This window comes from Cricetulus griseus (assembly GCF_003668045.3).
Source record: "Cricetulus griseus strain 17A/GY chromosome 1 unlocalized genomic scaffold, alternate assembly CriGri-PICRH-1.0 chr1_0, whole genome shotgun sequence".
NCBI classification, from domain to species: domain Eukaryota; kingdom Metazoa; phylum Chordata; class Mammalia; order Rodentia; family Cricetidae; genus Cricetulus; species Cricetulus griseus.
Genome location: NW_023276806.1, coordinates 119,569,426 through 119,585,041, shown reverse-complemented (window position 1 = coordinate 119,585,041; position 15,616 = coordinate 119,569,426). Strand labels below are relative to the sequence as shown.

At 37.2% G+C, this 15,616-nt stretch overlaps 1 protein-coding gene across 9 annotated transcripts in view; it reads left to right on the top strand.

Annotated features, from left to right (window-relative positions):
- Phc3 (polyhomeotic homolog 3) overlaps window positions 1-15,616 on the top strand; it is a 79,967-nt gene that overhangs the window by 40,320 nt on the left and 24,031 nt on the right. For all 9 annotated transcript variants that reach the window (XR_004772095.1, XM_027392050.2, XM_027392049.2 and 6 more), the window contains 3 exons: window positions 404-557; window positions 5,046-5,296; window positions 12,602-12,761. Coding sequence is in view for 8 of the 9 variants with exons in the window: in XM_027392050.2 (XP_027247851.1) it covers window positions 404-557; window positions 5,046-5,296; window positions 12,602-12,761 (565 nt within the window). In the remaining variant the exon portion in view is untranslated. The remainder of the gene's footprint in view (window positions 1-403; window positions 558-5,045; window positions 5,297-12,601; window positions 12,762-15,616) is intronic.

The window sequence follows — 15,616 nt, the reverse complement described above, 5'->3', positions numbered from 1 at the left end:
AAGTTTAGTTAGAGTGTTTGTGAAAAGTACTGGCACCTGTTTTAATTCACAATAGGTAGAAAGTAACAGAAGCAATGGTGTTTTAAAATAGTTATTTGATTGTATAAAGCCAAAACTTTTTTTTTAATTCTTGAAAATATGTTCAGATATGGTTATTATCATTTGGAAAGTCCAGTGATTCCTGGCTTACATAACTGGCCCAAAGTGTGCTTTCAGTGTCACACTACTAAGCAGTAGAGGAATTTTTACAAGTGGTTTCAATTTTCCTTTGAACTTGTCAAATATAGTCATTTGCCTTGCTTTTAATTTTAAATCATTTAGAATTAATTTTTTTAAAAATTCAGAATACCACATGAAATGTAGTTTTCGAAAAATTTCAAGTCAGTATGACTTGTCTTTGCAGGTTTATCAAGTAGAAGATGTGTGTGAGGAAGAAATGCCTGAGGACTCGGATGAGTGTGCGAGGATGGATAGAACACCGCCACCACCCACTTTGTCTCCAGCAGCTATCACTGTGGGGCGAGGGGAGGATTTGACATCTGAACATCCTTTGTTAGGTGAGAAAATACAAAATATAGGAGAAGATTCTTTTGTTTTGTTTTGTTTTTTGTTTGTTTGTTTTTTTTCGAGACGGTTTCTCTGTGTAGCCCTAGCTGTGCTAGAATTCACTCTGTAGACCAGGCTGGCCTTGAACTCACAGAAATCCCAGTGCCTCTGCCTCCCGAGTGCTGGAATTAAAGGCATGTGCCACCACCACTGCTGGCAAAGATTGTTTTTGATAGGTGTCAGTAATAGGAAATTTTTTTATTAGAGATGGCATTAGACTAATTTATTGCCGTTAACTGTAACAAAAGGTAGATTATCTTTAGAATTTAAAAATGTATGAAGAGTATCATTTTATTAAAGAATAAATAAAAAATACTTGTTTTCTTGGGAAATCCTTTACTAGCAGTGGAAAGTTACTGGTTTATAAAAGTTTTAAAACCACCCCCCCCCCAAAAAAAACCATGACATTTCAAGCATTGTGATTATTAGTGGCTACTCATATTCCTGTATTAGCTATTTCTAGCTTTAAAATTAGAATAGAGGACTAGGAAGATGGCTTAGTGGATAAAGCACTTGCTGCTCAAGTGTGAGGTCCTGAGTTCAGATCCCCAGAGTCCACATAAAGCTAGCACAGTGGTATACTCCTGTAATCCCAGTGTTCCCACAGTTAGATGAGAGGTGGAGACAAGGGAAAGTCCAGAAACCTGTGGGCCAGCTAGCTAGTGTGTATTGGCAAACAACAAAACAGACCCTGTCTAAAAATCAACATCTAAGGTTGTTCTCTGACCTCCCTCTCCCCCAAAAGGGGGAAAACTCATTGGGTAAAAGTGCTTTGTCATGCAAGCCCAATGACTTGAGTTCAGATTCTTGTAACCATATAGCAATTTGTAATCATAATATTCCTATAGTGAGATGGGAGGTGGAGACCAGAGAGTTTGCCTGGAAACTTGTGAGCCAGGCAGTCTGTACAGGGCAGCAGTAGAAACAAGAGAGACATTGCCTTAAAAAAGGTAGAAGGGTTTTTGTTTTGTTTTACTTTTGGGTGGTGCTGAGGATGAAAATCAGGGTCTTAGGCATGCTAGCAAGCTCTACTACTAACCTACATTTTCAGCCAGTATGTATAGTTTCTTTTTCTGAAAGCATTTGTTGCTGCAGATGTACTTTTGATTCAAAAGTAGAAATACCAGCTTACTTGAATAATAAACTTGATGGTGGTTCTGCTTTAATTACAAGTTAAGTGTGACTCTTATTGATAAGACACGAAATGTTGGGACACAGGTTTGTCATCATGCTTTTTCCTTGTGTATTGTTGGAGAACCTTCCAAGCCTGTTTTTCTAGATGCTGCCAGCTACAGTGTAGACATTTCAGTCTTCTGTAATTTACTTCATTCCTCTATGGCATGTGGAAGGGGGGAGTAAGAAAGTGATATTTATAATAACTTATCAAATGATGGAACTAACTTACAAAAATAGACTTGTTTGTGGCTAGAGAGATGGGCTAGTAGTTAAACACCTTTACTGTTCTTGCCGATCAGAGTTTGCAACCCAGAATGGACATGGCAGCTCACAACTGCTTGTAACTCTCAGTTTCAGGGGATCTGATACCCTCTTTTGGCCTCCACAGGCACTGCACACACTAGGCAAACATTCACATATAAATAAATAAATAAATAAATAATATATAAATACATATAAATAACAATAAATCCTAAAAAATAGACTTGCTTCCATCCATGATTCAACTTTTATAAATATGTAAAAATCTTTAAAAGTTTCCATTAAAAAAGGTAGGACAAATTCACTGCCAGTGTGTATCTATAAATAGATTCAGTAACCTATTCCCAAGTCATAGAGCTGCCTAGAGGACAGTACAGTACAGTACAGCACAATAGTAGTGTTTCTTTTTGTTGTGAATTGCCAGTGTTGTTCATGCTTTTGCTTTTTAGCAGCTTCTTAAAAATTGTCAAATAATAGATGTTTGTTATTTTTATTGTTTTAAAAGACAGAAACTTACAGATATGTTTTTAACACAACTTGAGAGAACTTTATTATACACATAACCTAAAGGTTAATTCAGATTATCACTGAGCAGTATTTTCTGGAAAAATTATACTTAATACAGTGTCTTAGTCCATTTTGTGGACTTGGGCTGGTTGTGGTGGAATATGCTTGTAGCATCAGCACTCAGGAGACTGAGGAAGGAAGATGTGGAGTTTGAAACCAGCATAGGCTACCTAATAGGAACCATCTCATAACAAATAAATAGACCATAGACTTAGGGCTTTATACTAAAGAGAACTGTAGTTGGCTTGTGTTTCTGGAGTGTGGGGACTGTAAGGCGAAGGTGCTGTATCTGGTAAGGACCTTCCTGCTGAGCTATTACATGGTAGAAGCATCACTGGGAATGTGAGCATCCTACAGAGTTTCTCTACTATGGAAATGAGTCCTGCTCACCATCCATAAAGTTCTACTTCTCAATACTTCCGTTGAGGACTTATTTCCTAACATAGGGATTTTGGAATGTCTATTTAAACCATAGCATGTAATTTTATATTTATTGAGCAAGAAAGTGTCTTTAAATCTGTAAGGGCTATTTCAAATTTTATTTTATTTTAGTTCCTCATAGATTTTTTTTTTTTTTTGTCTTTTGTCCCATAGAAGTAGATGTGATGATTTGGCATATGGGTAGGGCTACTGTAGTGTTCCTGCTTGATAATACATGTGGACAGTTGTGCATATATTCACAGACATTAGCAAGTTACCATCCTATGGATGCTTTTCTTACCCTTTCCTCCCTCCTTCCCCTCTCTCTCCATCCCTTCTTTCCCCCCCCTCTTTATCTTGCCCTTCTTCTTTTCCTAGTTAAATAGATTCTGTAGCTTTGGGTTTATTTTATGCCTAGAAGAGAGGATTTGTTTGTTTTTGATACATAGTTTCTCTCTGTAGTGCTCACTGGCCTGGAACTCTTAGAGATTTTGCCTGCCTCTGCTTCTTAAGTGTGGGGATTAAAGGCCTGTCCAATTATATGTCATTAAACAGGTGTTTGAATATTTATCTTTTTGGACATGGGTTACTTTATTATCACTATAATAGTGGTGGTGAAACCTATAGGACATTAATTACACTGGTTTTACTAAGGATAAGCTTTTTGTGTTTCCATTTTTTATTTTGAATTTTAATACAATTTTGTGGTATAGGGGGTTTATCCCTGTGCTTGCTACTCATGCATTTTCCACTGATTTATAACCCCAGTCTCTACTATGCTGCTTTATCAGTTGACTTTTCTGTTCTTTAGGGAGCCTGTTATTTCTTCCTTTCCACCTAAGTTAGCTATATTTTAAAATATTTTTAGCCTCATTAGCTGGTGGTATCAGTCCTTGTTGGGTTTTTTGGTTTGTTTGTTTGTTTTCTTTTCGGTTTTTCAAGACAGGGTTTCTCTGTGTAGCTTTGGAGCCTATCCTGGCACTCACTCTGGAGACCAGGCTGGCCTCGAACTCACAGAGATCCATCTGCCTCTGCCTCCTGAATGCTGGCATTAAAGGCATGTGCCACCACCACTTGGCTGATGTCAGTCTTTTTTTATACAATAGTGGAGAAGAATTAACATGTGCTCTAACATCATACTATCTGGGACAGTGCCACAGTTTCATTGCCTGTTTGTTGTATACCATTAAGGCAAGTAAGTTAATCTGTCTGTGGCTTGTTTTAAGATAGAGGTGATAACATTGACCGCCCATAGACTACTTGTAGATTAAATGAGGTACAACCTGATAGCATTGAACATGACATTGGCCACCTGATTGCTCAATGAGTGTCTTTGCATACATGCCTTCTGTTTTCTTCAGAAATCTGTTCTCATTAGTATGTCTAGATATAAGCTGCTTCTCCTCTCTACTTTAGTGTGGACTGTCAAGGGCTGGTGCTACTGGTGGGCAGTAAGTAACTCTTTCACCCATCAGATTGCTAGCTTGACCCTTCCTGTGGGCCTGCCAAGTGCCCCAGCATTTCCCCAGTCACACAGTCAACACTAGTTGAAAGAAAGCAAAGTGCCTTTGAGAGGATTTGGAGGGTCTCCCTGCTTTGAAGTTACAGTCTATGACCTACCTAAACAACTGAAATTCCTACTTATTCTTGGGAGTTTGTGATCCTTTTTAATTTTTCAAATGAGTATTTGTCTATGTGGAATAGAGAGGAATGTAAGGTATTTATTATCTGTATAGTTTAAAAGCAGACAATCTCAACTGGCCATTTTTGTAGTTATTCTTGAAAATGATATTTAGGGTATTTTCATGTTTTATGGGGGTAATAAAAACTGTTTAGATGGTAATTTTGAGCATGTTAGTGTATGTTTGTAGGATGGGGATATTAGTTTGTTCCTTATATGGGTATTGTGCAGATTAAATGAGACAGTGAGCATAATGTACTTGGAAAACAGCAGATCTAAGTGAGCTTCCATCTCTGCAGGGCAGATGGCTAAAGATCACTCCCCTTTCTTTCAGAGCAAGTGGAGTTGCCTGCTGTGGCCTCAGTCAGTGCTTCAGTGATTAAGTCACCATCAGATCCCGCCCATGGCTCTGTTCCTCCACCACCACTCTTAATTCCAGCTGCTGCCACAAGGAGCAGTAGCACATCTATGGCCAGCAGCACTCCCAACCTAGAAAACAAGCCTCCACAGGCTATTGTCAAACCACAGATCTTGACCCATGTTATTGAAGGCTTTGTGATTCAGGAAGGATTGGAGCCATTTCCTGTAAGTAGAAAGCTTTTTGTTTTAAAAATTATTTCAGCCATATAACACTATCTTAAAAAATTGTTTATTATTGTTCTCTAAGAAAATATATATAATCTTATTTTAAAGGTTGATTTTTTTTTTAGTATAGAATTTTGACTGTCTGATCTTCTATGTATTTTTCTATATAGGTTCTGAGACATTTTGTACTAGCCATTTCTGATCTTAATTTTGCTTATCTGCCTGATGGAGATGCCCTTTTGGTGTGTAAGAATTAAATACGCTAGCATTATTCTTTGTTGTACTTGGCATTTAATATCCATAGCTATTACTTATTATCACCACTGTGCTGACAATTACAACTTTACTTTTCCATGTTATATAAGTAATACATGCTTTAGGATTGGAGAGATGGCTTAGCCGTTAAAAGCTAGGCTCACAACCAAAAGTTTAAAACTTGAACTATAGAACAAATAATAATATCACAGTACATGTATATTCACATAATCAAGATTATTATTTTATATACAATTCTTTTTTTACTTCATAAGTAAGCATTAATAATATCTTTGTACATTTTGAAAGGTGACACAGTATTCTACTCTATGGACAGCTATAATATATAAATCATTTTAGACACTGTTTTCATTTTATCACTGTTTAGTTTAATGTACAGCTTTATGTTAGGGTGCATGTTTAGCATGTTTAAGGTGCTTGTTCAGGTCTTCAGCACCCCCCACACACACACACACACAAGAGGAGGATATTATACTTTTGTATGTAAGTTGTTCAGATTTTAAATAGTTTTCTTAGCATAAATTCCAAGAAGTAGTATTATTTTGATACTGGATGAGATTGTTTCCTCATCCACTAGAAGTATAGGCCATTAGCAGCATTGCATAATAGAACTACTTTTATAAGTTTTGCTTGAGGCATATTAAGTTACTGAAATGAATATGAGTGTTTCAATTTAAAATTTTGATTTATCCTAATTTTTAAAAAATTTTATTTTATGGGGATGGGTGTTTTGTCTGCTGTGTACCATGTATGTGCCAGTGGCCCTTAGAAGTCAGAAGAGAGTGTTGGACCCTTGAAACTGAAGTTACAAGTGGCTGTGAGCTATCATATGAGTGCTGGGAGTCAAACCAGGGTCCTATGCAAAAAGCAGCCAGTGTATTTAACTGCTAAGCCATCTCTCCAGCCTCTGTAGAGATTTCCAGTAAGCTTTGGTCTCCCACCATTCCGTAACCAGCATTCTTTCCAGATTAGCTGAGGGCTTGCCTAAAGATTCAGTACATATTCTTGGTTTAAATTTTTCCTGAAAATATTTCTAAAATATGTATTCATGATACTGAACACAATGACTATTTTGTTGTTGATGTTAGCATCATAGTGTTTGAGGAGTTTCTGTTTGTTCTATAATTACAGTGGTTATGTTGCTGAGGAGTCAGAAGATTTGAGTGCTAGCCTTAATATTGCTTTGTAAAGAAGTAATTTGAACTCTTTGACCATTAGCACCCCTATCTATAAAATATATAAAGTATGGACTTTTTTTCTTTATTGAAAGTAGGTTTTGTCAGGTGGTTGTGGCACACAGTAATCCCAGCACTTGGGAGGCAGAGGCAGGCAGATCTCAGTTTGAGGCCAGCCTGGTGTACAGAGTGAGATCCAGGACAGCCAGGGCTATCATTCAGAGAAACCTCGTCTCAAAAAACAAAACAAAACAAAAACTAAACCAAAACAAAAAAGTAGCTTTTATTCTTACATAATATATCATAGTTATGGTTTCCCCTCCCTCTACTCTGTTTCTCCTAAACTCCCATCCCATCTGGATCCATCCTCTTTCTGTCTCATTAGAAAACAGGCTTCTAAGGGATAATAGTAAAAAAAAAAAAAAAAAGATCAGATAAGACTAAAACTAATACATCAGAAGAGGACAAAACAAAACAGAAGCAACAGAGCCCAAGAAAAGGTACACAAAACAGATTTGACTCAGGGACCCACTTGTTTGCACACTCAAGAGTCCCATAAAAACACTAAACTGGAAGCCATTTTTATATATATAAAGGATTTGTAGTGTAAAAAGATACAGGAAAAATTCATAAATGAAATAAAAATAAAAAATAAGATAATTTTTAAAAAGCCCTGATATAACACTGTAAGAATTTGCTTTCTGTTGGCCTACAGCCTATGTGCAGACTATCCTTAAGGGTAGTTTGTTTCTGCAGTGAAACTCCCTTGGAGAAAACTAAAATTTTATTTGCAAGTGGTTATCAGTTGGAGTTGTTTCTAGGGTAGGCATGAGGGCGTGTGTTCACTTCTTTTAGCTCTAGGACCCTATTTGGTGCAGACCTGTACAGACCCAGTGCATGTTGCCATAGTCTTTGAGTTCTTATGTACATTGATCCTGTTGATTTAGAGGACCTTGTTTTCTTGGTGTCCTCCATCCCCTCTGACTCTTACACTCTTTCTGCCTTCTCTTTAGTAGTTTTCCTGAGCCCTAAGGAGAGAGATTTGATGGGAAGCCTTGTTTATTGCTGAAATGTTACCAAGTCTCTCATTCTCAGCATATTGTCTGGCTGGAGGGGGGTAGGGATAGTCGTATTTATTCCTATATACCACAGGAGTAATTTTAATACTTAAAAAAAAATAGAACATTTGATTTTGCTGTACGTTCCTGGGCTATCTAGTCTCAGGTTCTTGGTTACCCAAACTGTGTTGGGTACGGGTTCCATCTTGTGGACTGGGCCTTAAGTCAAATCCAACATTGATTACTCCTACACAATTTATGCCACCATTGCACTAGCATATCTTTCAGGGAGAACATCATGGAACATCAAAGGGTTTGTGACTAGGGTGGCGTTTATGTTTTTCTTTTGACATCGTTCAGAGTACCCTTCTTTACCAAGTATACTAGACCATTGGGCTGAAGGCTCCATGGAGACACCAGCTCAACTTCTCCATGTTCAGTGAACTGTGTAGGTATTGTCTTCAGCAAAGGAGCCTTGTTGTCAGTTTGTGGAGAGAAATTTACAGTCTTGGCAGCAGCCTGGTTGTTTGGGGATTTCCATGAGACAACTTTGGCCAACAACTCACTTACATGTAATCCAATCCCAGTACTGGAAGCTTCATTTGGTGACTAGAGATGTCCAGTTGGGGCTCTGTCTTCCTATTATTTGGTGATTTCATTTACATCACCTTCAAATATGTATCTATATATTTTAGGAGGCATCTACTGTGTTAGGTTTTTATACTACCCCTCAGATTGCCCTTAATTTTAATTATCTCCCCATGTGTTTCCTTTGTTGTATCCCTCCCCCGCCCCACTTGATCTTCCCATTCCAGTCTCCTGCCCCATCCATCCATAACTATTATATTCCCTATTTCCCTCCCCCAGTTCCTTATTCTGTACCTAACCTCTGTGGTTCTATGAATTGTAGCTTGGTTATCATTGATTTAACAGCTAATATCCACATACAAATGAATAATACCATATTTGTCTTTTTGGGTCAGGGTTACCTCACTCAGGATAATATTTTTCTAGTTCCAACCATTTACTTGCAAATTTCATTATTTCATTTTTTAAATGGCAGAGTGATATACCATTGTGTAAATAAATGTACATTTTCTTTATACATTCATTTGTTGAGGGACATCTAGGTTGTTTTTAGTTTCTGGCTATTAGGAATAGAATAGCAGTGAACATAGTTGGGCAAGCGTCTCTGTGGTAGGATGAAGCATCCTTTGGGAATATGCTCAAGAATGGTATAGCTGTATCTTGAGTAGATCAATTCCCATCTTCCTGAGGAACTGCCACACTGATTTCCATAGTAGTTGTACAATGGATGAGTGTTCACCTTACTCCATATCCTTGCCAGCATGAGGTGTCATTTGTTTTTTTGATCTTAGCAATTCAGATGGGTATAAGATAAAATCTCAAAGTAGTCTTGATTTACATTTCCCTGGTGACTCAAGATGTTGAACATTTCTTTAAGTGCTTCTCAGCCATTTGGATTTCCTCTTTTGAGAATTCTATTAAGATCTGTACCCCATTTTTCCTTTTATTGAAATTAGATTTTCTTCTCACATATATCCTGATTATGTTTTCCCCTCCCTCTAATACTCCCAGTTCTTCCCTACCTCCTCTCCCATCTGGATCAACTCCCTTTCTGTCTCTTACTAGAAAACAAACAGGCTTCTAAGGGATAATAAATGAAATAAAGCAAACTTTCACTTTAAAGTCAGACAAGACAAACCAACAGAAGGAAAAAAAAGCCCACAAGAGAAGGTACAAAAATCAGAAACCCATTCATTTGTAAACCAAGGGATCACATAAAAACACTAAAGAACCTGGTACAGACCAGGGAAGGCTATGTGCGTGCTGCCTCAGTCTCTGTGAGTTCATACGAGCTTTAATCATGTTGATTTAGAGGGTTGTTGTTTGCTTGGAGTCCTCCATTACTTCTGGCTCTTACATTCTTTCTGCTTCCTCTTCCACAGGGTTCCCTGAACTCTGAGGGGAAGGATTTGATGGGTATACCCCATTTAGGGCTGATTATTCCAGGGTCCCTCTCTTTTCTGCATAATGTCTGGCTGTGGGTCTTAATATTTATTCTCATTGCTGCAGAAGGAAGGTTCCCTGATGATGACTGAGCTAGGCACTGTAGATCTGTACCCATCTTTAAATTAGGTTATTTGTTTTCTTGATATCTAGTTTTTTGGGTGGTTTCTTTTTATATTTTGGATATTAGCCCTCTATTGGATATGCAGGTGGTAAAAATCTTTTCCCATGCATAGCCTGCTGCTTTGTCCTATTGACGGTGTCCTTTGTTGTGCAGAAGCTTCTGAGTTTCATGAGGTCCCATTTTATTAACTGTTGATCTTAGTGCCTGTGCTAATCGTGTTCTGTTCAGAAAGTCTTCTGTGCCAGTGAATTCAAGGCTGTTTTCTACTATCTCTATGAGATTCAATGTATGTGGCTTGTGTTGAAGTCTGGTCTGTTTGGACTTGAGTTTTGTGCAGGGTGATAAGTATGAATCTATTTGGATTCTTCTACATTCAGCCATCCAGTTTGACCAGCACCATTTGTTGAAGATGCTATCTTTTTTTCCAGTGTGTATTTCTGCCTTCTTAATAAGAAGCCAGATGTCCATAGGTGTGTGGATTTCTCTGGGTCTTCAGTTTGAATCCATTGACGAACATGTTTGTTTTTATGCTAATACTATGTTGTTTTCATTAGTATAGTTTTGTAGTACAATTTAGGTCGGGGATGGTGATACTTCCAACAGGTCTTTTATATTTAGGATTGTTTTAACTATCCTATTGTGTGTGTGTGTGTGTGTGTGTGTGTGTGTGTGTGTGTGTGTGTGTGTGTGTGTGTGTGTTTCCCTATGAAGCTTAAAATTTTCCTTTCAAGATCTGTGAAGAATTGTGTTGGAGTTTTGATGGGGATTGCATTGAATCTGTAGATTGCTTTTGGTAGGATGGCCAGTTTTATTGTATTAATCCTAGTGATCCATGAGCATGGGAGATCTCCTATTTTCTGATACTTTCTTCAATGTCTTAAAGTTTTTTTATCATTCAAGTCTTTCATTTGCTTGGTTAGAGTTACCCCAAGATATTTTATATTATTTGTGGCTGTTGTAAAAGGTGTTGTTTCCCCAACTTCTTTATTTATCCATTTGTCATTTGTATATAGGAGGGCTACTGATTTTTATGAGTTAATTTTATATCTAGCTACTTTGCTGAAAGTGTTTATCAGATGTAAGAGTTCCCTGGTGAAATTTTTAGGGTCACTTATGTTTGCTATCTTATTACCTGAAAATAAAGATATTTTGGCTTCTTCCTTTCCAATTTATATCCCCTTGATATGGCTTAAATTTCGTTTTATCATGCAATGTCTTATTTTCTCCATTCATGGAAATTGAAAGTTTTGCTGGGTACAGTAATCTGGGCTGGCATCCATAGTCTTTTAGAGTCAGTAGAACATCTGTCCAGGCCCTTCTGGCTTTAAGAGTCTCCATTTAGAAGCCAGCTGTTTTTCAGATAGGTCTACCTTTATATGTTACTTGGTCTTTTGCCTTGCAGCTTTTTTTTTTAAGATTTATTTATTTATTATGTATACAACATTCTGCTTCCATGTATATCTGCACACCAGCAGAGGGCACCAGATCTCATAACAGATGGTTGTGAGCCACCATGTGGTTGCTGGGAATTGACCTCTGGAAGAGCAGCTGGTGCTCTTAACCTCTGAGCCATCTCTCCAGCCCCTACCTTGCAGCTTTTAATACTTTCTCTTTTCTGTATATTTAGTGCTTTGATTATTATGTGCCAAAAGGAATTTGTTTTCAGGTCCAGTGTATTTGGTGTTTCTGTATTTTTAAAAGCCACCAGCAAGATGGTGCAGCAGGTAAAAGCCATTTCTGTACTAACTTGGCAGTCTGAGTTTGACCCCTGGGACCCACGTAGAGGTAGAAAGAGCATACTTAATTCCATAAAGTTGTTCTCTTGTCCACATATGTGCTGTAGTAATCCTTTCCTCATCACATCACACACACACACACACACACACACACACACACACACACACACACACACACACTCACATTCTGGGGGCAGTGTGAGCTGGGGAGAAGGCTCAGCTGGTAAAGTATCCCCTGTACAAAGATGAACACACCCATGGTGGTTTCCCTGATCTTCACCACCAAATCATAAAATGTCTGCAGATACAAACAGCCTTTTATTAGAGAGCTAGTCCTGTGTATTCAAGGCTCTGATCAAAAGAGATAGTACTGTGAAAAATGAAACTGGGCATGGACATTGCCTAGGACTAGAATCCCAGCACTGGACAGAGGGTGAGATGCAAGAGGAGCTACATAGTGAAAAGCTATCTTACATTCTAAAGACACAGAGGAGGGTATATCTCAGTGCAAAACCTTGCATTCAATCCCCAGAACTGCAAAATAAATCAATTCAAACAGCAACTTTTTCCCTTTCAGTGCTTTGCAGGGTAATCTGATTGCTTCTGTTTTAATATTACAAATGTAAGGAATCACTAGATTTTAAGACTTCTTTTAGCTACTTGCTTAAAACAGCAGTGCATTGAATTTGACAGCCACTGCAGTATGTATTCTGCCACTGGCTAGCAGTGGCGTATATATATAGAACCTTTTACTTGATGATTTACCTTTAATGATTGGATTTGATCATTGAGTAAGTGAATACCACAACTACCATTCTTCCAGAGGGGTCATTTTAAAATTAGACTCATCTATTTCTGACTAATTTTTACAGATGATTTATTTTCATTCTCTTTTTCACTTAAAGGTGAGTCGTTCATCTTTGCTGATAGAACAACCTGTGAAAAAGAGGCCTCTTTTGGATAATCAGGTGGTGAATTCTGTGTGTGTGCAGCCAGAGCTACAAAATAACACAAAGCATGCAGATAACTCATCTGACACAGAGATGGAAGACATGATTGCAGAAGGTCTGTGGATCTTATCAAACCTTTGATTTAATTTTGGCTTTTACTGCTTGAAATAGTGTGGCTTTTTATTCTGCATAGATTTTCACTTGGAAAGAATTCAGTTTTGCTTAGATACAATGAGTTTGTAAATACTATTAACTAGAATAATGAGTGAGCTAACAACTTTCATAGCTAAAATAACTAAAAGAACAACATCGGTGCTGATTTGTGCAATGTTTGATTTCTAGGTTCTGTCTAAGTTCTAGCTAAGTTCTGTCCAGTTCTATCTAAGTTCAAGGTTCTAAGTTCTACCCATACATGAGAAAAGTAATTTAAAAATTTTTGAATCAGGACAACAAAGTCTTGCTTTTAAAAAGCAGACCTAAGCAACAAGTGACTATTTTACTAAATTTGCTTCACAATATAGAGCATTGAGGCATGTGGTTTTAGATTTGTCCTTATTGTGATAGATGTTACAAGCTGGGTACTACAGTTATACTCAGGGTGTTCTCTTCAGTCAATAGATGGATAACATTTGTTCTGAGAGAAAAATATTAATCCCCTTACTGTCAAAGACTCCTTCTCAACTGACTATATTCTAATATCGACTATCCCTTAAAAGTCATGATAAAAGGCTGAGGGAAAGCAAACACAGGTAAATGCAAAACTGATGTTCTGTGCCTAGAGTTTCCTATTTAATGTCAGCAAATGGTTATGCCTTTTCTTTTTAATGAGGTTCTGAATGTGTGCTTAAAAAAATAACCAACAGAACAAAATAACCTAGCTGTACTGTGTAGGAGAGTCTTCAAGAGAGATGGATCTTATCATTTCACCATGGCCCTACAGTTGATGTTGTTCAGTTTGAAGTATTTAGTTAGGACTGACAATGGTGAGCTCATTAACATCTTTGTCTTAGTAATTATCCTTAGGATCTCTAAAATTAATTTATTTTTTTGCAAATATTTATTTAGTTTATGTTCCTTTATTGTGTGTCTCTATACAATGTTAAATTTACCAAAGTGGCATGTTCATAAGCAAAACCTACATCCTTCTGACTCTTAAAGAGTGACACTGCTGTTGGTGGTGTTTTATAAGCTCTTGTGAAGTAGTCAACATTTTTACTTCTTATTTGAACAACCAAGCCTGTAATAGCATAACATTTGACTTTTACTAACTTCTGGTTATTTTGAGTTCAGTTTGATTTCTTCTGATGTACAAGATTGTTAACCATGAAACATTCCAAACACATATTCAGTTAGAGAGAGCTGTGTGCTCTTCCCTCATTACAGGTTCGCTGCTGTGAGCAGTTGCTGTTCCTCCAGTCACTTCATGAAATCTCTTCTGCTTCCTTCTCTCTCAGACTTCCCTTTGCTGTCTTTCTTTCCTGCTTCTCCATCCTTTCCTCCCTCTTCCTTTCTGAAAGTTGTGGTCATTTAAGAGAGATACAGGATATCTCTCTTAAAAACAGATATTTTCTTACATAAGTAAATAACAAAATTAATGATTCTTTGGTGTAATAACCGATTCACTTCAGATTTTCTCAGTTATCTGAAGCATGTTCTTTCATAGTCATTTGATTAAAGTTAGGATCCAAACAAGGTTACCATGGTGGCTTTCATTGTTAGAATTTAATTTCATTTAATTCTCAAAATCATGGTTTTAGTTAGTTGATTATATGTGAGGGCATTTTCAATTTGAGATGAAAAGTAGTGAAGGTGAATGTTCAGTTTTCTTTTTTTGCTTGTATCTGTAAATGTATAAATGAAGATTCTGTGCAAAAACATGCTTATCATGTCACCCTGATGAACACACAGGAGGAAATTTTACAACATATTTCCTGATATTTGTAGTTTATAAAGTATAATGGACAATATATGACATTGCTAGTGTGCTGGCACATGAGCGGTATGTACAGAAAAAGTGAAAACACCCTTCTTCCCTTAAGAGACTTTTTGGTTAGTTGGAAACTAGGGAATCTCCATTACAGAGCAGCAAGTGTTAGATACAGACAGTAAGAACACAGAACTGGCTGAAATTATTTACAGCTTGATGAATTTCTTACATTTGTGAGTTTGAATCATATTTTGTGTTAAAAGAGACAAGGAGGCAAGCATAGATTTAAGATAACAGTCAGAAAAGAACAGTTGATTAGGACATGATCAGACACACAGAGGATGTGTGTAGGAGCACATCACACTAAAGTACCATTGAACAGACAGATGAGTCAGGCCCAGAAGGATCCCGATGGAAGATCTTGGGGGGGGGTTTACTCAAGTTTTTTGGCAGTACAATAAACCAAACTGGCATTTCTGTTGGAGGTATTAAATGTCTGGCATATGACTGACACCTGTAGTCCTAGTGGGAAGAGGAAAGGAAAGGACTAAAGAGAGACAGGACAAGATGCTACAAAAGGAGAGAAAAATCTAAAGATGGCTAATATTTTTCATAGTAGAGAACTATTACATAATGCTAACATTTTGCCAGGTGGTGGTGGTGCACTCCTTTGATCCCAGCACTCAGGAGGCAGAGGCAGGTTGACCTCTGTGAGTTTGAGGCCAGCCTGTTTTACAGAGCTAGTTCTAGGACAGCTAAGGCTACCAAAGAAACCCTGTCTCAAAAAACAAAACAAAACAAAATAAAACAAAAAAGCTAACATTGTAAGTCTTTCAAAGTTTAATTTCTAAGGCCATTTTATAATTTCAGCATTTTTATTATTGTATATACCAGTGTTCATGCAGTTATAATATGGAATAAAATGATGAGGTCATTTACTTGGTGATTATAGTTTTTGTATTTATAATTTCAGTATAAATACACTAATTTTAAGGTAGGCAAACTATTAAATTCATTGTATGTATAAATCTTTATAAAGGATT